We start from the raw sequence: 25,188 nt of genomic DNA on the forward strand, positions 1-25,188 counted from the left end.
ACCACCTGCAGGGTCTCCAGGGTTCGGGTCAGATAAGGTGAGATAAGCTCTGACTGTAAACTATGACGTACAGTCGCTACACCTGGAAGACACCAAATGAGGCACGAACCTATAAATGATCCAGTGAGGTAAGAAACGTAAACAAAGCAACATTTGTGTAAAATCAAGGTATTAATAATTCTGTTTTAATATTCAATTTAGTTCCCATATTTTAGTTCTATTCAAACTAAAACATAACGTGGGTTGTTTTGTTCACGAATGTTTCATTAAAGTTACACTCATGTCCTGTAGACTTAGCTTACAGGGCTGAATGCAGAGTGACAGAACAGTGATTTAACACGTTGATTTGGCCAAACAAAAAAGTTTCAACGAGGTCTCTGGGCCTATTCTCTGCTTGCCGTACGAACCAGCTTTAGAACATCTGGGAAAAATAGCATCAGAGTTCACCTCTGGATCCAAACTGATGAAAGAAAGTCTTCATCACAAGCTGCAACAACTGCTCCTTGACTGTAAATTAATCTATTTGAAACAAACACGACTTCATCATTCGTCAGCTTTGGTTAGGCTGCAGCAGCCTCCAGGAAACAAGTTTCACAGAAGACAGAAGTTTGGCTCTGAGCGAACCTGCCTGTTTAGATGACACGTGACCTGGAGTTAACTCACTCCTGAAGCTCTTTATTACACACTGGAAAAAGTGCCCCTCCAAAAATAAGTAAAAAAAACAACAAATACAAGATGTTTTTGATTGAAATAAGCAAAAAAAATCTGCCAATGGAACTAGTGAAAATCGGCTTGTCAAGATTTCTTGAAATAAAATGTGATATTTAGGACTTTTGAGTTAAAAGTGATCTTGAAATTAGCTTAAAAACCTCTTCAAATGTAAAAAAAAGCTTGTTTCATGTGAAATATGACTCAAAACAAGATGTTTTCAAGACTTTTTCCCTTAACAAGATATTCCAGATGTATTGTATTAAAACAAGTCCCTATATATTTCTGAAATAGTACTTGTTAGGCAGTTGTGTCTTATATTAAATGTAATGAGATACTCAATGAGAAAAATATACTTGGTAAGACTTTGATTTTTTCCAGTGAAAAAGCTACAAGATGTTCTGCTTTTTTTAGGGACATAAAACAGTCAGAAGCTAGAAAAGATTGTTGTTTTTGTCTGGCTCGTGGAAAGTTCCCTTCAGCTCGTCCTGAAGCTTCTTCTCTGGTGTGGACCTGAGCATCATGTAAGAAAAACAACAAATAAAAGACGTTTTTGCTTGAAATAAGCAAAAAAAATCTGCCAATGGAACTAGTGAAAATCGGCTTGTCAAGATTTCTTGAAATAAGATGTGATATTTAGGACTTTTGAGATAAAAGTGATCTTGAAATTAGCTTAAAAACCTCTTCAAATGTAAAAAGAAAAGCTTGTTTCATATAATATGTGACTCAAAACAAGCTGTTTTCAAGACTTTTTCACTTAACAAGATATTCCAGATGTATTGTATTAAAACAAGTCCCTATATCTGGCTGAAATGGTACTTGTTAGGCAGTTGTGTCTTACATTAAGTGTAATGAAATACTCAATGAGAACAAATATACTTGGTAAGATTTAGATTTTTTCCAGTGCAGTTACAAGGCACGTTGAGATGTGTTGAAACACGCCTGCAGTCAGAGACTCAGAGGTTTTAAAAAGCCCTGCTGTTAATGCTTCCCGTCACTTAAAGGATCAGGCTGCTGATATTCTTTGTGCATTTTACGTAGTTGATAAACTAACGACGAAGTGGGGAAACAGAACATTAAGAGATGCACTGGGGACCGTGGGATTTAAGGAAAGAACTAAATCCTTTTACTCTACATGACGTCTTGGGAAAGTCCAACATTGTTTATAACCAGCATGTTCTCACAGACATACCTCAAATGAATACAAACTCTTGACACAGCAATATGTAGTGGAGACAAAGAATGTGTCGGCACTGTGGAAAGTAACGAGCTCCTCTCCCGCTGTTTTCTCCTCATAATGCAGACGTGTTTTAAACCAGCTTGTATTATAATGGCCAGTGGGGACCTGAGCCGTGATACATGAGAGGCAGAGGGCCCGATGCAGGACGTGAAGCTTAGCAGGCGAGACTGTGGCAGAAGAACAATGGTTTAATAAGGCAAGGCATCTTTATCTATATATAATATAATATACACATATATATATATATATATATATATGTATATATATAAAAATTATATATCTGCCGAGGCAGAATGAGCTGGGAACTAATAAAAGAAAAATACAAAGAGGCAATTAAAGAGGAAACAAAAAAGAACTGACTGGTGGATGGATGGACGGATCCACCCACTCATGGGTGGATGGATGGATGGATGGATGGATGGATGGATGGATGGATGGATGGATGAATGAGTGGGTGGATGGATAGATGGATAGATGGATGAATAGATGGATGGGTGGATGGATGGATGAGTGGGTGGATGGATAGATGATGGGTGGATGGATGGATGGATGGATAGATGGATGGATGAGTGGGTGGATGGATAGATGGATAGATGGATGGATGGATGAATAGATGGATGGGTGGATGGATGGATGATAGATAGATGATGGGTGGATGGATGGATGGATGGATGAGTGGGTGGATGGATAGATGGATGAGTGGGTGGATGGATAGATGGATGGGTGGATGGATGGATGAGTGGGTGGATGGATAGATGGATAGATGGATGGATGGATGAATAGATGGATGGGTGGATGGATGGATGAGTGGGTGGATGGATAGATGGATGGATGGATAGATAGATGATGGGTGGATGGATGGATGGATGGATGAGTGGGTGGATGGATGAGTGGATGGATGGATAGATGGATGGATGAGTGGGTGGATGGATAGATGGATGGATAGATGGGTGGGTGGATGGATAGATGGATGGGTGGATGGATGGATGAATGAGTGGGTGGATGGATAGATGGATGGGTGGATGGATGGATGAGTGGGTGGATGGATAGATGATGGGTGGATGGATGGATAGATGATGGGTGGATGTATGGATGGATGGATAGATGGATGGATGGATGGATGGATGAATAGATGGATGGGTGGATGGATGGATGAGTGGGTGGATGGATAGATGGATGGATGGATAGATAGATGATGGGTGGATGGATGGATGGATGGATGAGTGGGTGGATGGATGAGTGGATGGATGGATAGATGGATGGATGAGTGGGTGGATGGATAGATGGATGGATAGATGGGTGGGTGGATGGATAGATGGATGGATGAGTGGGTGGGTGGATGGATAGATGGATGGATGGATAGATGGATGGATGAGTGGGTGGATGGATAGATGGATGGATGAGTGGGTGGATGGATAGATGGATGGATGAGTGGGTGGATGGATAGATGGATGGATGAGTGGGTGGATGGATAGATGGATGGATAGATGGATGGGTGGATGGATGGATGGATGGATGGATGGATGGATGGATGGTGTGGTTGGTCTTTATAACTCCTCAACTGGAGCGGGATATTTGGGTTTCTACAACAAAGCTGTAAATATAATATTAGGTGCTACAACGCTGTGGTTGGACAGCAGTCATGGAGTTCCACAGGGAACTGTGCTGGTCTCTCTTATTTTGTTTTCTGTTTGCATTTAGCATTTGGCTCATTGCAAACGAGTCAGTAAAATTCCACAGCTCTGCAGGACAATAATCAAAGTGTTTATATTCTGATCTCATCTCCAGTGGTTTTTTAACTTCTTTTTGCTCTTGGCTTTGATTTTGCTGCATCTTTTCTGTCGAGGCAGCAGCTTTTAGTGCCCTGCAGCTTTCACTTCCAGTTAGTTGGGATGTTGCAATCACTTCTTCCTCAGATGAAAACAAATAAGAAGAGAAAACAAAGTGTCTTGACTCTTCATCGTCCCTTTCACCGACTGTCATTAATCATGTTGAAATGTTGGATACGATCCCGCGGAGCTCAGTGGAATCTGCTTGGATTGATGAACATGAACGCTCATGTTTCAGGGTTTGGTTTCTTTGTGTTGTTGGTTCGGACAGAGAGTGAAAGCAGAGCGGCTGTGTCTCCTGCCTGATCACATCCTGCGGATAATGTTGCACAATTCAACAAAGAAAGCCTGGCTGGAGGGCAGATAAAAAGGGAGGACTTCAGTTTCAGACTCACATTTCTCACTTAATCACCCCATTATCTTATAAACACTAAATCAAAACGGCTTGAAGGAAGCCGGACTAACAGTTTCCTGGTATTTACCATTTACTCAACAGAAAAAGTGACTATTTTCTTCCGTTTCTTTAACAGCTTTGCTATTAGAGGATTTAGACAAGGATGTTTTGTTAATCCTAAATAGGCTTTTAACACAGCGACTGAAAGCAAAACCGAAGTTTAACATTATATGGATGGGAGATGAACTCGGGTCTGGGGTGTAATGAGGCAGAAAAAGCCTTTCAGCCTCCAAATACAAACATTTAAGCTGATAAAACTGTGTTTGTTCCACAAACTTCTGCGAGTCAATAGCTGGGTTTTCTTTCACCAAAGAAGCAAATCTGAAGCAATCTTTTTAAAAAGCAGCAAAAACAAATCAAAAAAGGTTTCATTTAACTGGTTTTAAATGGATAAGTAGTAGTCATCAGCCAACACCATAGCAATCCAAAACTGGTCCTAAACCCTCCAGAAAGAAAAGAGAAAACAACAACTGTGGTGGATATTCTTCAGGACTAAAGGGCAGATTATAGTTCTGCGTCTATCGTCTTGACGTGTTGCTTTGCTCTGGTCGCGAACCACTGGTTGCAGAACCATAACATGACTCTCGCGAGTCGTGAGAACTTCGGTGGGGGGAGTGTATATATTCCGCTGACACGCTGATCCTGGTCAAAACAACAATGGCGCGTCTGCAAGATACTACGGAGATGGATATGGAGTTGCTCGACCTTGAAGAAGAAAGGATTCTGCTATTGGAGTTGGCGAAAAGACGAAGGAGGAAGCGTAGGTGGTCTGTACGCCCGTTGAACCAGACCATGGAAGAGACTGGGGAGTTTGCTACACTTGTTAAACCCGGAAAAGCACACCGAGGACCAATCACAGCCGCTTTTGTCTGCGCACTTCCGTTGGTGGTCTGCGTGCGTCTGTCGCGTAGTCAGGATTTTTTTTGAGGTGCACGACAACGCGCGCAGAGCCTCTGCGTGGGGGAGTGGTCAAGATTTTGACGCTGGCAGAGGCTCTGCGTCCGAGCGTCAGAGGCTTTGCGTCTGAAGCATAAATCAGGCTTAACTCTCATCTCTGGGAATATCTGGGATAATATATCACATCTGAGGAAACTCAAGTCAGACACCCGAGAAAGTTAATAACGTAGCTGCAAAAGCTGTTTGGAAACTCTGCTGTTATATACACTTAACACTCAGTGGGTCTATATGATGAGATTAATTGGATTACAGCTATAGTTGGGTTATGCTCCTTGTCTGATCGAGGGTAATTCTCCTTGGATATCTGGCGGTGAATGAATGGGATCAGAGGCACAAAGCGTGTCATACCCCGGTATGATAGGTGGCGCTGTACCCATTCCAGCTGTTGCTAGTAGAGCCACTTCCTGTTGACCTCTTCACCACCAACAACAACAACAAACTCAGGCATTGGAGAAAGATGGAGAACGCAGAGCCAGATGAAGCTACGTCCCTCTACATTTGCTCTGTGATGAGCTGCTTGTTGCACAAACTCGATGCCCAACGGAGCATTCTCCATCGCGTTGTTTGTTTTTTCTGACGGCGACAACAACAGGAATATCGTCTCCTTTGACTTCCGGGTCACGACCCCGGGAAAACATCTGGAGCATGCGCAGAACGCAAAGTCTGATTCACCACGTGCTTCAGCGTCTACAAGCAGGTTTAGAGTGACTTTCAACCCAGTTATCTCGGGGTCTGAATCCCATCCGATCCAGTTCTTAGTCAGATTAAGGTGTCTACATGCACTTAATAACTCAGTCTGATTGTGATTTAGCCAATAATCCGATCCTTTCAGTCCAGCTGTGGCTAAAAGCTGCTGGTCGGTCGACCTCGTTGTTGCTAAGTATTTCCACCAGGTGCATGATGGGAAGTAATCTCAGAAAAATGTAGTTGTGGTCGTACAAATAGTGACCCGGTAAGATCTGTGAGCTAAAGCTTGTGTGTGGGAGGCTTTACAAGCCATGACATGAAAGGTCAACGCTGGAAAGAAACAATAGAAACTACAGATAAAGACTGAGTAAGAAAACAGGGAGTAATGCTCATGGTTCGTTTCTGTGAGACGGATTCACAGGTCATCGGCCTCTTTCACACCTTTTCCACTATCTGCTGCCTTCTCTCAGTCCGTCTGCCTAATTACAAAAGTGAAGTCATGTGTTTTGGAGTTGGAGCAGTGCCCCCACCAGTTGTAACAAGTCAACAAGTCTGTGTCTTTGCTTCCCTGCTCTGCTATTCAGCACTTTTCTTTTATAGCTTTATTTTTTCTCAGCTCTAATCCTGATTTGCGATCCTCTCAGCAGACCAATTCTGATCCAAACTCCAGCTCCAGTCATCGGTTTGTGTCCTGGGAATCACCGACACTTTGCTCCACTCTGCCTCATTTCACCTCCATCCAACCGGCCTACAAAGTAAACATATTGGCTGTTTTCGAAACCGCATACTACATACTTGCAAACCGCATACTACATACTGCATACTCATCGATCAGACAGTATGCAGGGCGTTTACCCACAATGCATTTCGCTCCTGCCCGAGCCGAAATCAGCCGGCCTGAAGCTGATTTCTCTTAAGCTCTAAACTCTGTAAACTTTAGCAACATTTGAAACATTTTCAGGAGAGAAAGTAGTCGTTTAGATCCCCAACGTGTGGAAAACCTGCATACTTGCTGATCGAATGAGTATGTAGTAGGCAGTTTCGAAAACAGCCATCGACTTTATAGGAACTCCGTCCTACATAAGAAATAAGACAAAAATACGATTAAAGCATTTAACCAAAGTTCCAGATGTTTACTATCAATGCAATGTAAAAATATGGCTTCTGGAAAGAAAGATCCCTGTGGCTCCATTTGCCCCAGGTTGGGAGTAAAATGAGACTGAGTACGGTCACGTGACCAGACTGCACGGCTGCGTCTGATTGGTGGAACACAGTCAGGTGGTAGAGCCTTTGGCGGAAGTCTCTCTCTCTGTCAGAATAAAACATTAAAATGAGGCGTACGCGGGGGGATAAAAATAATGAGGCGTAGAATACCAAAGAGGTAAGAAGAAAAGTAACCAGCTCATTGTAGCCTAATGTAGCGGAGTAAGAGGACAGTTTCTGCTGCACACATCTACTCAAGGAAAAGGAAAAAGTATAGAGATTTAAAACTACTCCTAGAAGTATAACTGTTTCAAAAACTTACTCAAGTAAATGTAACTCGTTACTACCCACCTCTGCCCAAATCCACTCGTACAAAGTCCATAAATTAAGATTTGTGTAATAAAGTGAAATGATGTTGGGAATATGCATTGAACACATGAAGAAAAGGAGGTCGGCGCCCATTAATATCAGCTGGTTTAGTCCTAATTGATGGTCTGTAAAAAGGTTTCTCATTACCGAGGTGTCACAAAACACACCGATGTTATCAGGTTACAGATGCATTTCTAAACTTTCTCCATTGAGCAGCGTTGGGGCCTTAAACCTCTTAAATTTTCAAGTCAAAAGGATACTCAGACCTGATTCAGGGTGAAGTCGACCCAGAAGGCCGAGCGGGAAAACGAGCCCCCACCTCAGAGACGACGCAGACGAGTTTCTTTAACTTTTACTGCTGCGCCTGTAAAGCTCACAGACCGCTCACCGTCTGGCATCTTTGTTCCTCTCACAGTTTATTGATCATGTGAACGACACAATAAAAACCACCAGTCACTTCTGCTTCTCAAGTGTTTCCAGTAAAACTAGAACCACCAGCTCAAAACCAAAAGGAAAATAAGAGATTCTGTGTTTTTTAACTGACCTTTACCTCCATAAATGTTCTCTTTCCCGACTCTTGGTGTGCATCATTGCTCAACAATAAGAGAAAGTTTGAAAACGAAAGTCAGCGTTCAGGTCTGTGCAAGTCTGAATGCCCAACAGGAGGGGAAATATTACGGGAAATGTTTTCACCTTAACGGCTCAGCAAAGCACTTCAGGGCTTCTCTCATTCATCCATGCATATGCCATCAGTTGTCAAACACATTTGAAGCCAGTTCTTGAAAGAAAAGCCTCATCAGGCTTGTTTCCATCAGCCTGTTTTCGAGTACATAAACCACTGTGTGAAGTGTGGTCAGCAGGGGGCGCTACAGGCCACGTTCCACATGGCTGCTTTAAACGGAGCAGCTGATGCTAACTGGAAGCTAATGGAGGACACACAAACGAACAACCGAAGGAACGAGCTGTTTACATCTGTCGGGATTATTCTTTCATGTCAGCCAACGGTGGCCATCTTTACTCTCTGGAAGCAGAAAAAGCTGATTGATCATGTGATCAGTGCTATGAGCAACATATTGGCAGTGTTCGAAACCGCCTACTACATACTCATCGATCAGACAGTATGCAGAGCGTTTACCCACAATGCATTTCGCTCCTGCCCGAGCCGAAATCAGCCGGCCTGAAGCTGATTTCCCTTAAGCTCTAAACTCTGTAAACTTTAGCAACATTTGAAACATTTTCAGGAGAGAAAGTAGTTGTTTAGATCCCCAACGTGTTGAAAACCTGACAAAATACCGGCTGTTTACAGTTTTGTTCCCACGAATTCGGCGCTACTAAAGCTAGCCGCAGTGAGCAACGCACTTCCTGTTATTTTCACAAAATAAAATACCCGTTGCCTTTTATCATAGGGAAAGCCATTACCATACAATTGGTGCTTTTGCTTTGAAAACAGGAAGTGAAGCTACCCTCGTTGTAGCTAGCTTGAAACTGCCGTTTTGACAGGAAATGACGATCGGTGACGTCACGTTACGTTGCATCTTGGGTAGTTTGAGTATGAGTAGTAACCTCATGATGCATAACCAACATTTCGGAGAATCTAGTATGCATCCGGGAACTTAAAAAAATGTTAAAGTTAGTATGAGAAGTATGCGGTTTCGAACACAGCCATTGACTTTATAGGAACTCAGTCCTACACAGAAATAAGACAAAAATACGATTAAAGCATTCAACCAAAGTTCCAAATGTTTACTATCAATGCAATGTAAAAATATGGCTTCTGGAAAGAAAGATCCCTGTGGCTCCATTTGCCCCATGTTGGGAGTAAGATGATCCAAGTCAGAGGATAATTTGGACCAGAGGAGTAAACTGAACGTCTGATTAATTTTGCTAGAAACTTGGCTAACCTTCTGCTCTTTGGCTCCCCCTAGAGGTGTGCGATGTAACATCACGGTCATAAAAAAATAATCTCAGTGTGAGCCCTGCACATGTACAGCCATACACATGAACGTGTTGTCATGGTGAAAAGGTCACAAAGACGGCATGAAAAGCACACAAAAATGTTAAGCGACTAAACAATTTGCTGAACCCCAAAATTATAACCTTCCAAAACTAGATCAAAGCAAGTATGTTGAATAAAACTAAATAAAATCTGAAGTAGTTAATGACCGAGCTCCATCACATATTAAAGATCTCATTATAAGATATTTTCCCAACAGAGCACTTTGCTCTCAGACTGCAGGTTTACTTGTGGTTCCCAGAGTTTCTAAAAGGAGAATGGGAGGCAGAGCCTTCAGTTATCAGGCCCTTCTCTGTGGAACCAGCTGCCAGTTTGGGAGGCAGAGCCTTCAGTTATCAGGCCCCTCTCTGTGGAACCAGCTGCCAGTTTGGGAGGCAGAGCCTTCAGTTATCAGGCCCCTCTCTGTGGAACCAGCTGCCAGTTTGGGAGGCAGAGCCTTCAGTTATCAGGCCCCTCTCTGTGGAACCAGCTCCCAGTTTGGGAGGCAGAGCCTTCAGTTATCAGTCCCCTCTCTGTGGAACCAGCTGCCAGTTTGGGAGGCAGAGCCTTCAGTTATCAGGCCCCTCTCTGTGGAACCAGCTGCCAGTTTGGGAGGCAGAGCCTTCAGTTATCAGGCCCCTCTCTGTGGAACCAGCTGCCAGTTTGGGAGGCAGAGCCTTCAGTTATCAGGCCCCTCTCTGTGGAACCAGCTGCCAGTTTGGGAGGCAGAGCCTTCAGTTATCAGGCCCCTCTCTGTGGATCAAAGAGACGCTTTGATCCAATCGGTTGGTTTCCTTCGCTGGGCTACTTGTTCTTAATTGGGTCTGTATGAACTGGACTAAATTGGAATCTAATTAAATCGATCAGATTGGATTATGATTGCACTGTAATGAACAGACTGTATCTTTAAAGTGTCTTGAAATGACATTTGTTGCAATTTGGCGCTTTGAAAATAAAACTGAACCGAATTTAACTGAAAAAGATCAAATCGACATGCTGACACGTATAAAATCTGTTTTCATTTTTGGAAACTTGCAAATTAAACAGCTGCAGCTTGAAAACCAGAGAGGATCATTTTTCATGCAAGATGGCAGTGAGATATGAATTATCGATCCCTCAGTTCACCCCACAGCTGGGATTTTGGAAAAAAAACAAAACTATGTAGGTCACCAGTTCAGGCGAATGTGTAGCTGAGTGATTTGTATGATTTTAAATGCTGACAAACTGAATGTTTTTAGACAAGAATAAACATCAAAATGTCAGTTTGTGGAGCAGTTTTGAAAGAAAACTGGTGCTTCTTCTTTTAACTGATGGTTAAAAGATGGTTTTAACAGTCACGTGAAAATAAAAGTGCACGGTTTGCCATCATACAGAGGGTGGATCAACTTACCCACCGGCTCAACTTACCTCACTGATGCTAAGTAATTTACTTAAGCTTAAACAACCGTGTAAACAATGTACACTGAAAAAGAGCTGATTCAGCGTTTTGATTTGTGACAAACAGACAAAAAACACTAAAAACGTAATAAACTACAAACAAAGACGCATCTTAAATCACATGTTCAGGGTTAAAATCAGATTCCTCAGTTTAACTGCTTGAGCTGAAGAAAACCAAGAGATCACAGCGAGTTTCAGTTGGAGTGTCGATTGATTGGTATCCGTTATGAGGTCAGGGGTCGCAGGTCACTCACCGCTGCAGGACAACAGGATCAGAGCGAGCCAGAGAGAAAGAGAAAGCAGCACGTTCATCCTGGAAGAAAGACGGAGACTGACTGAGAGGGAGAAGACGAGCACAGTGGGGGTGTGTCCTCAGCCGGTTAAAATTAGCCCTTTAACAAGCAGAGACCTGCAGGGTCAGAAGCACCGAAGTCTGAATGTGTTCACACGGCGGCTCCAGTTCTGATCCAGATCAGTCTGAAAAGTGAAGCCAATATCTCAAAAGGTTGTATCCTGCACAGTTAAATGAAGACCAAACTGAGATCATTCTGTTTGGTAGCAATGAGAAGAGGGTCAGCGTTAGGGATGGGAATTGATAAGATTTTTACGATTCCAATTCCATTTTCGATTCTGCTTAACGATTCGGTTCTTTGTCGGTTCCCTTATCGATTCTCATTTGGAGAAAAAGGACAACAAACCGGTCGATTAGCATCAACTTTGTTTAGTTTAGAAGTAACACGAGTCATGACCTCACAAACCCAACAACGGTGAGGTCCACATTGGTCTATCATGGCCTGGGTAATTTAACTCTTCCTGCTCTGGTGAAAGGAGAAGCTGGAGGTAGAGGTGAACTGGGGGTAGTACCACCAGCCTCTGGCTCTGAGCCAGTCAGGCTCTGTCTCTCATGATTTCATCTAAATGTAATGCCTGAGAAGGCATTCATTTAACCTTAACCGTTACTAACAGCAGCTTTTACAATGAGGAAAATGGCGCTAACATGATAGGCAGTGTTTGTTAGTTAGTTAGTTACCTGCAGTGTTAGCCGAGGACATGCTAATGTTGCTAACGTTGCTGGGTTCAGATTCACTGACATTAATCATTCATTCATAGTTATTGCATGTTGGTAGTATTTCCTCCCTTTTTTTTAAATATTCACTTTACAAGTTGCCCTGTTGTCGTCTTTTTTAGGGATGTGGAACCAAACTTTCGAGCGTTTGTACCGCTTGGGCGCCATGTTTACTGCTGGCTGCGCTGGACTCGCCACGCAACGCTGCGTGATGACATCATTCGCGCCCACTGGGATCGATAAGGGAATCGTTTGGAAAATCGCCAAACGATTCCAAGGAATTTAAACACTGGGAACCGGTTTTTGATTCCCATCCCTAGTCAGCGTTGGTAAATATCTTGAGACTCGGGCCCTTACAATCACTGACCGAGTCGGTAACCTCGGAGTGTTGATAGACTCAGATCTGACTTTCAGCAGCCACATCAAAGCTGTCACCAAGGCAGCTTTTTACCATCTCAGAAACATCAACAGAATTAAAGGTTTCCTCTCCCAAACAGACCAGGAGAAACTCATCCATGCATTCATCTCCAGCAGACTCCATCACTGTAACGCTCTTTTAACTGGACTTCCCACAAAGAGCATTAAACATCAGCAGCTCATCCAGAACGCTGCTGCTGGAGTTTTAACTAGGGCTGGGCAAAGAATGAATGAATAGAATCCTTGGACAACAAGCAACACTTTGCAGCCCTTTTTCTAGGTTTACATGAAGCTTGTGACACAGTGAATGTTAAAAGTTAATTAGACCTATTAGTGGAGGACTGTCTGAGGGCTCAATGCTGGGACCACTGGGGGGTCTCAAACGCAAAACAAATTACCTGAAATGTACCATTTTTACGCAAAATGAGCTTTTTGCACATGATTAACGTGCGCACGTTCTATAAATGTCACATTGAACGCGTTCATTTCTGATCTGTTGGGATTTTCACCCACAGCCATCTCTGGAGTTGACAGAGAATGGTCCTAAAAAGAGAAAATATCCAGTGAAAATGCCTTGTTGATGTGAGAGGTCAGAGGAGAATGGGCAGGCTGGTTCCAGGTGACAGGAAGGCAACAGGAACTCCAATAAGCACCTGCATTCACGGCTGCTCTCCTCTCCCAACATCCAGGCTTTCATGCCCTGCGCACAGACACATCCAGCCCGAGTTTCAGAAAATAAATCAGGCTTTTATTTTGTAAAAGTCTGCTGCTGTCTGCTGTGGAACCGGAAAAGAAAGTAATCGGCGGATCCACCAAACATGGAGAAGGGTACGGAACTTTTACTCGGCCATTTTCATGTTAAAGTTCTTCCAGACGGCGGAATCGACAGAACCAAAGTCATCTGTAAACACTGCCAAGTTGAATTGTCTTCTCAGCGTAGTAGTTCCAGTCTAAAATATCACTTAAAGGCAAAACACACAACTGATAGCAGCAAGTCATTCAAGGAAACAGACAGTGGAGCGAGGCTTCTACATAAAAACTACAGAAAGATGCTGATGTTAAAAGTGTGTTTGCACAACAAATGTTATGGCACTTTCATTCATATGGCAGCACATTTAAAATAAAGCTAAATGCTAAAAGCTATACGCTACTTTTGGATTCATTTTTGGATTTTGCGTACAAATGCGATTAATCAGTGAAATCATGCGATTAATTAGATTAAAAATTGTAATCGTTGCCCAGCCCTATTAATTACCAATATAACCATCTAACCCTTAGAACCAGCCATACGGCTACTAAAGGCCACCGCCTTGGTTAACCAAACTTTCTAAAGAACTTCTTCCTGGTGACCACTAAAGCCAGAAACACCTCCAAACCTTTAAAAACTCAGCCCTCATACAGTCATAACCAGTGTTTTCAGAAATGCATTTTTTTTTTTACAGTGCAGTGAGTTGAACTCAGTGAAGCTTGTTCAGGACAAATCCCAGCATGCAAAGAATTTCCAGTGTGATTCAGTGTGACAAGAAGCACAGATCTGAAAGTGAGTTTGAACGACTACAGTTACCTTTCGTGCACATTGATCAGAAAATATACAGTCCTGCCAAAAGATTTTTGCAACAATCAATGCTAATTCTGTCTGAGGAGCTTCTGTTTATCACTGACTGAGAACTTCCTGGGTCGCCGCTAGAACCCTCCTGAACCACCCAAACACCTCATGAACTTTCTAAGTTACCTCTTGAATTTCTCAAGTAATAAACAAAACCACTTAACAGACTTTAAGGAAGTTTTAAAGTCTTATATGACAGCCAGGATAAAGTTAAGTACTCCAGCAGTTTCCTCAGATGTGTTAATCCAGCATCTGTGACCATTAAATCCATTTAAAGCATCTTAAATGCTGCTTGACCGGGACAACCTTAAGCTCTAAACCCTTCTCTTTCACTATGAAAACTCCCTTAAATCGATCTATATAACTTCTTAAGGGATCTTTAAACTCGTATTCATGACCACTGCCATTAACACAACAACCACGAGCACCTGCAGGAGCTAATCTGTAGCCAGAAACGCATCAAGAAACGCCTTCCGGTGACCGTCGAACCCTCATCTCTGACCGGAGGGAACCACCTGCAGTATCTCCCTGAAACTTACACGAAACAAATAAGTATTTTCCAATGTGACCACCAGAGTTTAGCTCCTACAACTTCATAAAAATACACTCATGCCTGCAAGGATGATCTAATGCATCTCTGTTAGCTGAGAGGTTCTCCATGACCTCTATTACTATCCCAAGCACCCACAAACCCTTCATTCACTGACTTATTAATGTGTAGAACATTTTTAAAGGCCACTGTCCCTCTTAAAGGACCTTTTAGAATCTGTGACGTCCACCAAAGCCCCTTAAAGTGCTCACAGACCACAACCACAGTCACCTAATGCACATTAAAGCTGCTTTAAGGAGGCCTAACACCTACAGCCCCTGGAACCACTATCCAACAGGTCTGGAGCTTTATATGACCCCCTTAAATGACCCCCCAATTCTTCTTAATGGATGCAAGGTCAGTCAAAGCTCCTCTACAACCTCCCAGCGTCCTAATTCAGATCTAAAAGAAGCTTTAAAGAAGCTTTAACGTACAGTTCTAACAACATAAAGCTGCTGTCAGTGTCCTCCGAGGTGAATTTGTGATAAGAATCCAAACATCCGAAAGGCTAAAGAAAAGCTTTGGTTCTGTTTTGCTGCTCTTAGTTGCTCTGAGTCACATTTTTCCACTCTCACTTCGACATTAGAGATTTATGACCCCAGTGTTCCCAGTGATGCCTAGCTGAGGGTTTGTGCATGCGGGTAGGGATGTGGGTGGTTTGATGGATCGTTTGCCTGTAGGAATACTTCTTGCTGAGAAACGCCATAAAAGACGACAGAATGTGCGTAATCTATGTCAATTTTGGGACCGCCTTCAACTGAAGACCTGTGGGTTTTAGATCTTATGAGGAAATATTTTAGAGGCTTTGCTTTGAGACAGATGCAGGTTTTAGGTTTTTAGGGTTCCTGGGAATAGACTCAGTGAGAGTTTTTGTGTCCTTTGCACAAGATGCATGTGTTTAAAAGTGCTCCGGTAAATGTTCAGAAGAAAAAGGGACTTATTTTTTTTTTCACTGTATCTGGGCTGCATTCCCAATTAAAACATTTTGGAAAACAGTTAAGCAAACTATAGAAGATCTTGTCTTGAAGGAATTTCCTCTGGATCCAGGATTTTTTTATACTAGGTGTGCATCCCAAAAACACTTTGTTTACCAAGTGTGAACAGTTACTGACTGACATGTGTCTACTGCGAGCTAAAAGACTGATTGCACTCTTCTGGAAGAAAACAACAGCGCCAGGTATCAAACAAATGCTGGAGACCTAAACCCCTGGAACGCATAACATCTCCTAAAAGGGAAAAGTGAGCTATTCGAAAACATACGGAGACCCCTCTGGACATTTGTGGATGGGGTGGACTTGTTTCAAGAGGAAGAGGTTATCTAAGGGTCCAGGACCGGGGCCAGGACGCCAAGAGCCAACAGAGTCTCTGCATTGAACTACGATCACCTGTGCATTTAAGCTCTATATCTGCAGATGTGTATCCAAAGAGGGCGAGCTGTTGTTGTTGATTGCCTTGGTTATATGGGGCGTGTGTGAAAATGTGAAAAATTCAATAAAAATAGTGAGAAAGGTCGAGGTCGTAGAGGTCGAGGACGTAGAGGTGCGTCACGATGTTTCAGGAGGCCTCAACACTGGTCCACTTGTTAGAGCCAGATTTTATCTCTGCTGTCGTGCACCCATTGTCAGGTAGGGTGGGTGCGAGGAAGGACGCGGATGCAGATTCTTTAAAAAAAAAAAAAAAAAAAAAAAAAAAAAAAAAACTTGGTTTATTTTCAAAAAGGTTTCAACAAAAAGTGCGGCTGAGCCGGATACCAAAAACTAAACTGTGACAAAAACAAAACATGACTATGGCTTGGAATACTAGAAAAAGGTACTTAACTTCATTGTGACGGGACACAAGTGAGGATCTGGCTATGGGCATGGACAAACCGGGAGACCAAGGCTGTGTTCAAAACCGCATACTTCCATTCTGCATACTGCATACTACATACTGTATACTCATCGATCAGACAGTATGCAGAGCGTTTACCCACAATGCATTTCGCTCTTGCTTGAGCCGAAATCAGCCGGCCTGAAGCTGATTTCTCTTAAGCTCTAAACTCTGTAAACTTTAGCAACATTTGAAACATTTTCAGGTGAGAAAGTAGTCGTTTAGATCCCCAACGTGTTGAAAACCTGACTAAATACCGGCTGTTTACAATTTTGTTCCCACGAATTCGGCGCTACTAAAGCTAGCCGTAGTGAGCAATGCACTTCCTGTTATTTTCACCAAAATAAAATACCCGTTGCCTTTTATCATAGGGAAAGCCATTACCATACAATTGGTGCTTTTGTTTTGAAAACAGGAAGTGAACCTACCCTCGTTGTAGCTAGCTTGAAACTGCCGTTTTGACAGGAAATGACGATCGGCAGCGTCACGTTACGTTGCATCTTGGGTAGTTTGAGTATGAGTAGTAACCTCATGATGCATACCCAACATTTCGGAGAATCTAGTATGCATCCGGGAACTTAAAAAAGTTAAAGTTAGTAGGAGTAGTAGGAGTAGTATGCGGTTTCGAACACAGCCTATACTGTGGAGGGTGATTGGTGATTGAGTGCAGCTGATGGGGAAAACACAGGTGAAGGAAGTGAAGCTGATGGCAGGAGAAAGACTGAGGAAAAAGGTGGCATAGCATGGCAAAAACTAAAAACAAGACCTGAACCTAAAACTTAACAAAACTAAGACATGAAAAACTAAAACATGGTAAAACTAAGAACTTAAACAGAAACTAAAAACGTGGCAAAAAACCTACAGACATGACACCCATTTGGTAATCATGCGTTAACAAGTTGCTGATGAATCTCGCTTGTTCTGCTGCTCGATTCTTTCTAGTGGCATGGAATTACATCACCTGCAACCTCCCACAGACACAACAGGTTCTGTGCATCCATCAGCACATCAGATATGAGGCGTCACGCTGGAAACCGGCCAACGACAAGCAAACTGCCTGGAGCCGATTGGCCGTCTGCCCAGCAGTAAAAACATGCCGTTGGTGGTGATGGACGTGGGAATGAGGCTGATTTGCGGCCCCTGTCTGACTCTGTAATGCCGCTGTGTTTAGCTCAGGGTCAACAGATCACGCTGACTGTTTGCATTTCACATTAACTGCCGCTGAGGTTGTCACACTGTGGTCTGAGAACCCTTCAAGGGACCCTCAAGACCTTCCTGAGGTCCTAGAGGGACTTTTACCGTATTTTAGCATTCAATAAAGGTCATCTGCCAGGTTTCGGTACACCTGGGGACCATTATTTCCAAACCATGCTGATAAATTTACCTTTCCTGACAAATTACCAGGTGATATCTCGTATCTTTGTTTTTTTTATTTCAGAACCTGTGCAGATACACAGCTTTTTATTTCCTTTTTTTAAGGCTGACACATGTAAAACTCACCAGATTACTCATTTTATTAAAAACTCAAAGCTGTGAGCAAATTCACAGAAGAGGTTGGCCCCCAAAAGCTATGAAAACTAAAGTAATTTGAATTTTTGTACTTTAAACATACATTAAAACCTCTCCCCTTATTCTTAGATTTATTTGAGACTTAAAGACTTTTTTGGAAAATGTTTTCTTCTTAGATTTTAATTTTCCTTCCAGAACTAAAGAAAAAAAAAAACAACTGTATGTAAAACTGAACTCAAACAGCGCCCTCTGCAGGTGGATGAGTTGAATAACTGAACAAACAGCAGTATAAATCCACAGTGAAAATGGAAAATAGTCAGATCATCACTATGTTATGAATTTTTTTTTTATTATATTTTTTATTTTAATTTAAATTTTTTTATTATTTTTTATTTTAATTTAATTTATTTTAATTTAATTTAATTTAATTGTATTGTATTGTATTATTTTATTTTATTTTATTTTATTTTATTTTATTTTATTTTATTTTATTTTATTTTATTTGATTTGATTTGATTTCATTTATTTTTGTTTTATTTTATTTAGCATTTTTATGTATTAATTTTATATGATTTTATTTTATTTTATTATGATGAGATTATTTCACGTCTATCCAGTACAAAGTTATTATTCCAATAGATGCTCCCACAGAACAGAAGATGCTAATAGCTACTTTTGTGATGGATTAATCTGATGAATTTTGGAGAAAGCTGTGGTCCATCTCAGTGTTTGATTTTCAGCGAGTTTCCTGGTTCCTGTTTGTTTTTCCAGCTGGTCGTTACTCAACCCGGGGACTTCTGGGAAAAGTAGTTCACAAAATGTAAACAAATTAGTTTGGATCTGACGGACGTGTCTTTTTAAAATTCATTTAAATTATTTTATTTGTTTCTCTTTATTTTCTTTTATGTATTTTTAATGCTTCTTCCACTCCCTGCTGCAATGCTTTTATTTTATGTAAAGCACTTTGAATTGTTTGTACATGAAATGTGCTATATAAATACATTTGATTTGATTTGATTTCTGATGAAGACAAAAGGTGAGCAGGATATAAACCATGGAGCAGATGAGATGTTTGCAGGTTTTCACGGTTAATGTAACTCTAGGTAATGAACGATGTGAATGTATTGTGCTCTGAAGTGTGTGTTGGGTGTGTGAGAGCAGTTTAATGTTTAGAGACAATGAGGAAGTGAACTTTGAAATCAGGTGTTTTCTTTTTTTTTTTTCGGGAACAGACTCGGTTCAGAGAGGAGCTGAAAGCAACGAGAGGCCTAAACCAAGAGACGTCTGAACCTGCTGCTCGTCGTCGCTGTGGCTGTTCGAGATGAAGCTGGAGGTGAAGATCGAGGTGCTGAAGTTCGGCTTCGCAGTTTTGAACACAATCTTCCTGGTGAGACTTCTTCTGTTTTCCATCAAATATAAAGGTGTAACTTTATGGAAACAAACAGCTCTCCCTCCCTGCACTCTCAGAAAATAAAGTACAGGATTGTACCTTTAGGGGTACGATGGCTTGTCCCTGGGGCAGTACCCTCAGAAGGTATAGTTTTGTACCCTTGTGGTTTGTACCTTACAGAGACCAATCTTGTACCTCTGGTGGCTTATACTGAAGTAGCCTAACACAGACTGTCTATTGTACTCCAGCAGGTAGAAAAAAAGTACAGGTAGGTACCTTTTACCACTTGAGTACATATATGTACCTTTTGGACCCTCAAAAAGGTACATATAGGTAACCTGGTTCTCACGCAGATGGATGTTTCTCATCCATCTGGAATTTTGTCGGTTGCCTAGCTGTTCTCTGCTGTGAGTAGGGGGGGGTTGTATTCAAAAACCTCTCGAACCTGATTGGAGATCTCAATGTGTGTGTCACGTACTACTTCGACCAATCATATCAAAAGCGGACGTGGCGCGTTGGAGCGCGACCAGTCTTTCGGTCTGTGGTGGAAAATAAACAAAACACAACAGCAGCGAGCAAAGCAGGAGCTAGCAGCAGCTAATCGTCCGGCAATGGCTGTGTTTGACTGTGTTCGTTGTCGCGCCGGATGCTACGTCATACCTGTTAACACCCCGCCCCACGATTGTGATTGGATCTAGGCATAGAGACGGGCCCGGTTATGGGGTAACCGAAGACTTCGGGCTCAACAAGGCGAGCCCAGACCCTAGTGCGAGCTCACGAAGTGTAACGAAGATGCACGAAGCACGAAGGGTCTGCGTGAGAGCCAGGCTACATATAGGTACCTTTAGGTCCAATAATTAACCCTAGGGGGTACATTAGTATAGATTGTACCTCAGGGGGAAAAAAAGGACTCGTACTGTACCCCTGTTTCTGAGAGTGTACCCGTCTATAAAAGGAAATGAAAAGATCACCTGTACTCTATGGGACTGTCTTAATACTTTTTCTTCTCTTTTTTGTTTGTAGTTGCCATTGCAATTTAGTCTTTTGATTGATTCAACAATTTTTATTCAGCAATCGCCAATCCAGTTTCTTTAGTTTTCGTCCTTTTCTGACAGTATTTTTTACTGATTGTGTGCAAACTTGTAGACAAAAAGACAATTAACCACGGATCTGTGAGCAAAAAGAATTTAAACCAAAAGAATATGGTACTAACCAGCTAAAAAAAAAAAGTTTGTTGTTGGTGGTGAAGAGGTCAACAGGAAGTGGCTCTATTAGCAACAGTTGGAATGGGTACAGCGCCACCTATCATACCGGGGTATGACACGCTTTGTGCCTCTGATCCCATTCACTCACCGCCATATATCCATATATATATATAATCAAATTAATCTCATCATGTAGACCCACTGAGTGATAAATAACCAGGAGCCACCAAAAGTTAGGCCAAGTCAGTTCTGTTTTAGACCTTTGTTCTTATTTCTCATTTTTAATCTTCATATTTTAGTACTTTGTCTTTTTGTGTTTTAGTGCAGCTTCAGTTTAACATTTTTTTTTGTTCTTTTTTAAATAATTTCACTGCTTTGTTTGACTTTTTATGTAATCTAACGAGGATTAAACGAGGCTTTAGACTGAACTATTGATCCTCCCAGCCAGTCACTCCAACACAATATCAATATAAAAACCACCTCTACATCTCTCTGTTAGAAACCTGGATGCAACGATTGGTGACCAGTTTTCCTCCGCTGACCATGCTGCATCTGCCTCTCGGTCACATTTCTTTACAACATCAATAAAATCCGGTTTTATCTGACTCGGTCTGACACCAACTCCTGGTACACACCATGGTTATCTCCCAGCATGCATAGTGAAACAGATGGTCCAGAACACGGTGGAACATCTGGTGGTCCATCAACCGAAAAGGTGACCTTTCCAGGCCTCCACTGGCTGCCCATGGCTGCCTGAATCAAATTCAAGTCACTAATGGTGCCCACAGAGAGACTTCTGGGTCTGCAGCAGCTTTTTAACCCATAAGAACCTGGACCCATTTCTACTTAAATGAAAATTAAGGGGATCATAACACAGACTAAACAGACCATATAGAACACATTTCTGACATTTTTTTCAAAATACCACCACCCCACTGTTAGAGATCTGTAATGTGACATATATGTCACATTGGGCGTTAAGAACCTGGATAATTTCTCCATCAAGGAAAATTATGGGGGACATAAAACAGACTAAACAGACTATATAGAGCACATTTCTGACATTTTTCTCAAAATAACACTCCCTAGTGTCAAAGATGTGTCAATGGGTGTTAAATGGTTTAAATGGTTTGAATCTTTCCTTTAGCAACCAAAAACAAGCCATTTAAATTTAGCTAGCTCTGCCCGTAGCGGTAACCTGGCACACGGACATCTTGGAAATATTATTATGGGAAGACTAAATCACATAACCTGTCACATGACCCACCAGGATGTTAAGTATGGGCCACTCTGGCAATTCATGAGTTGAAATCAAGGATAAAGTTTTTCATGGAATTTTCCAGAACATTTAAAGGGACACCTGTGTCACGGTGGGTTCTTATGGGTTAAACTCAGTCGTATAGGCTGATGCTCCCTCTGGACATCTGCGTTCCTCTCAGGAACTTCGTATGGTTCTGTCATCAATACAACAAGGCAGCCTCAGTCCAAACTGTTCTCATTTGTGGTTCCATGATGGATGAAGAACCAACTACCAAATGCTATCAGAGCAGGGGTGTCTGCATTTAAGAACCTTTGAAGACTCATCTCTTCAGAGAACACTTCCTCTCTTAAGGGGCCTTTTACACCAAGCCAACCATCGGCCACTGGGCACATCTGGAGCGTTGGTGAATGTCCGTCTCTTCTGTAGTTTTGGTGTTTGCACCCCATCGCCACAGTTGGACTTCATCGGCGTCTTTTTTCAGCAGATTTAATCTGTAGAACCAGCGTTGTGTCACTCACTTAGACTACTTTCAGACAGCACACTGAAGTGACCCAAATCCGATTTTTTTTGGCCCTATGCGACCTGTATCTGATCTTTTCATGGCAGTCTGAACAGCACAGATCGGATTTTTTCCAAATCCGATCCAGGCCACTTGGATGTGTGGTCCTAATTCCGATACGTATCTGATCTTTTGCCATGCGACTGCAGTCTGAACGGCCAGGGCGCATTTATCCGACCTACGCGTCTGAAAAGCCTCTCACATCAGTCCCACCACTCCTGGCTACGACGACGCACCCAAACGTGTCTTTGGATAGACGATGCCACTGCCCCACAAAAGGCCGGGGCCAAAAGCCTAGTTCTTTTTCTTTTTAATATCCTCTTTAAAATTATGCCGTGATTAATGTGCTGGCTCCGGCTGGACAACAACTTTAAAATCGCAATATATGCATTTCTACTCTTACCATCCATGTTTACTTCCGCAAACACTGGGCACGCTCGCTGCGTATGACGTCATCGTACGCTCTTCTGCGCATGTGGGATAGTATGGGGCGGTAAGCTGTTCACACAGCAGGCCACATCCAGGTCACATTTAATAGCAATGCGAACGACCTAAAAAAAAATCGGAATTGAGCATCAAGGCCTGCAGTCTAAACGTAGCCTTAGAGAGCTCACTCTAGCCCCTTTCACACTGCGACCCGCTACCTTAGCGGGTCCAAATTGCCACTTCGTCCCGCGTCGAGCAATGTGAACGCTTGGCGTGTTGGTGACCCGTGTCGCCTGAAGCCGAGTTCAGGGGGCGTGGCCTAGTGGCAGAGCGTCACACGAAACACATAAAATGCTGGGCGTGTACAATGACGTAGGCACAACCCATGCGTCGGAGGTAGGGTTAAATACACCTGTCTGCATCACATTTTTCAAACCAACGATGGCGGGACACCTTGAGGACTTGTTTTTGCAATTGTATATGCAGTTCATGGAGCTGTTTTTTTACGGGGTGTGGATGGTTACAACGTGGGATGCCGCCGAAGAACATATGCGGAGAATACAAGAGCACTATAGTCCCCGAAATGTGGCGGTAAATAACGTCCTCTGCTCGGAGGCTGAGGAGCTCGCGGACCTCCTTGTCTCCCCGGTTGGCCATCTTGAAAAATGTCTCAAACTTGAAGTAAAACAGATGAAAACTTGAAATGAAACTTGTCCTCACCTGTCGCTGTTGTTCTGAATCAGCTGTCCATTCTGTCTTTTAAACTCCTCACGTCACGCCCACGTCCGACCCGCGTCGATTGCGTTCACACCAAACTCGGCTCGGCAAAAAGACTAGGGTCCGACGCGGGTCGAATGGCGAGTCGAGTTGACACGCCAGCCCGGGTCGTCAGTGTGAAAGGAACAGCGGACACACTAAATTCGCGGATTAAACGCGGGTTCTTCCTCAGTGTGAAAGGGGCTTCTGATTGGCTGTTCAGAATGAATGCACAAGAAGGGAGGCGGTAGTGACGAAACAAAGCGACACCATCCCCATCTTCGCTGGCGAACTTAGTCACCTTGCGCAGCCGTAGGCTGTACGTCCAGGCCAGTTGGAAGTTGCCTTTGTGGTGTGTTAATGTCCTATTTTGTTTGTCTCTTGGTGAATGCTATGAAATGTGGTGAAACCCACCTTCTTTATGTGGATGCAGTACCTTCACTGTGACCTTTGACCTCTGCAGGTTCTGGGATTGTGTGTTGCCGGTTGTGGACTCTGGATTCTGTTCGACACAGGAAGCTTCCTGAACGCCCTCACCTCTGGTAACACGCTTCACCCCAGCTTCCCCGCCTCGTGCACCACAAAGATTAGGACTAGGGACTATAGGGAGGAACTCCTTGAGCCCCTAAATAAAAATCTCAGAGAAAAATGTCCCGAGACAAACTGAGAAAGTTGCTGTGCAAAGTTTGGAATAATTAATCAAGCATTGCACATTTTCACTCTCTTTAAACAGCCCCAGTTTACACTTTTTATCCTTTAGAATTGATCAAATCAGCAAAACAGACACATTTCAGAGGAAAATAAGCTGCATATCAACAAAATTCAAATTTTATTTTAAACTCTGTATGTTTACCTGTTAAGAGAACTTTTTTCTGTATTAAAACTTTAACGGACGATGTGAACACTTTCAACACAAAGCATCAAGTTTAGTTGGTCAAACAGGTCTTGGATCTAAGTCAACGGCCTGTTGGCATCTCTGTATCAATCGTTGTGTCTCTGTGTGTTTGCGTGTTCAGATGATTTGCAGGTGGTGGCCGCAGGGATGTTCTTGGTTGGTGGAGTGGTGGTGTTGGTCAGTGTCACTGGATGTGTTGGAGCGAGCACCGAGAAAAGACTCCTGCTGCTGGTGGTGAGTTGCAACAACACCTGATCTGCATCACTGCACCTATAAATGATGATATTTTAATAAAATAAACACTGAAATATATTAGGGCTGGGCGAGTTGACTCGTTAATTATTTAACGACGATACATAATTTATCGCGCATTAACGCAGTTATATGTTTTTTTATTTAAATTTTTTTTTTTAAAGTTCAGAGAGACAGGAGGGGGCAGAGAGAGGGGGAACAACACGCAGCACAGGGCCGGCCGACTCGAACCGGGGCCAGCTGCAGCGAGGACTATAGCCTCTGGAACATGGGGCACCACCCCTGTTTTATTATTTATTTTATTATTGTAAAAGTCTGTTGCTCACAGGCTTTTATTTAGTAAAAATCTGTTGATCACAGGCTTTTATTTTGTAAAAGTCTGTTGCTCACAGGCTTTTATTTTGTAAAAGTCTGCTGCTGTCTGCTGTGGAACAGGAAAAGAAAGTAATCGGCGGATCCACCAAACATGGAGAAGGGTACGGAACTTTTACTCGGCCATTTTCATTTTAAA

The 25,188-nt window shown here is 42.6% G+C and overlaps 1 protein-coding gene across 1 annotated transcript in view; it reads left to right on the forward strand.

The window, feature by feature from the left end:
- The first annotated feature begins 18,886 nt into the window (after positions 1-18,886).
- Positions 18,887-25,188, forward strand: part of LOC142380912 (CD82 antigen) — a 14,360-nt gene continuing 8,058 nt past the window's right edge. The window contains exons 1-3 of the mRNA XM_075466856.1: positions 18,887-19,320; positions 23,994-24,072; positions 24,547-24,659. Of these exons, the coding sequence (XP_075322971.1) occupies positions 19,255-19,320; positions 23,994-24,072; positions 24,547-24,659 (258 nt within the window). The 5' untranslated portion in view covers positions 18,887-19,254. The remainder of the gene's footprint in view (positions 19,321-23,993; positions 24,073-24,546; positions 24,660-25,188) is intronic.

This window comes from Odontesthes bonariensis, chromosome 5, assembly GCF_027942865.1.
Source record: "Odontesthes bonariensis isolate fOdoBon6 chromosome 5, fOdoBon6.hap1, whole genome shotgun sequence".
Classification (NCBI taxonomy): Eukaryota; Metazoa; Chordata; class Actinopteri; order Atheriniformes; family Atherinopsidae; genus Odontesthes; species Odontesthes bonariensis.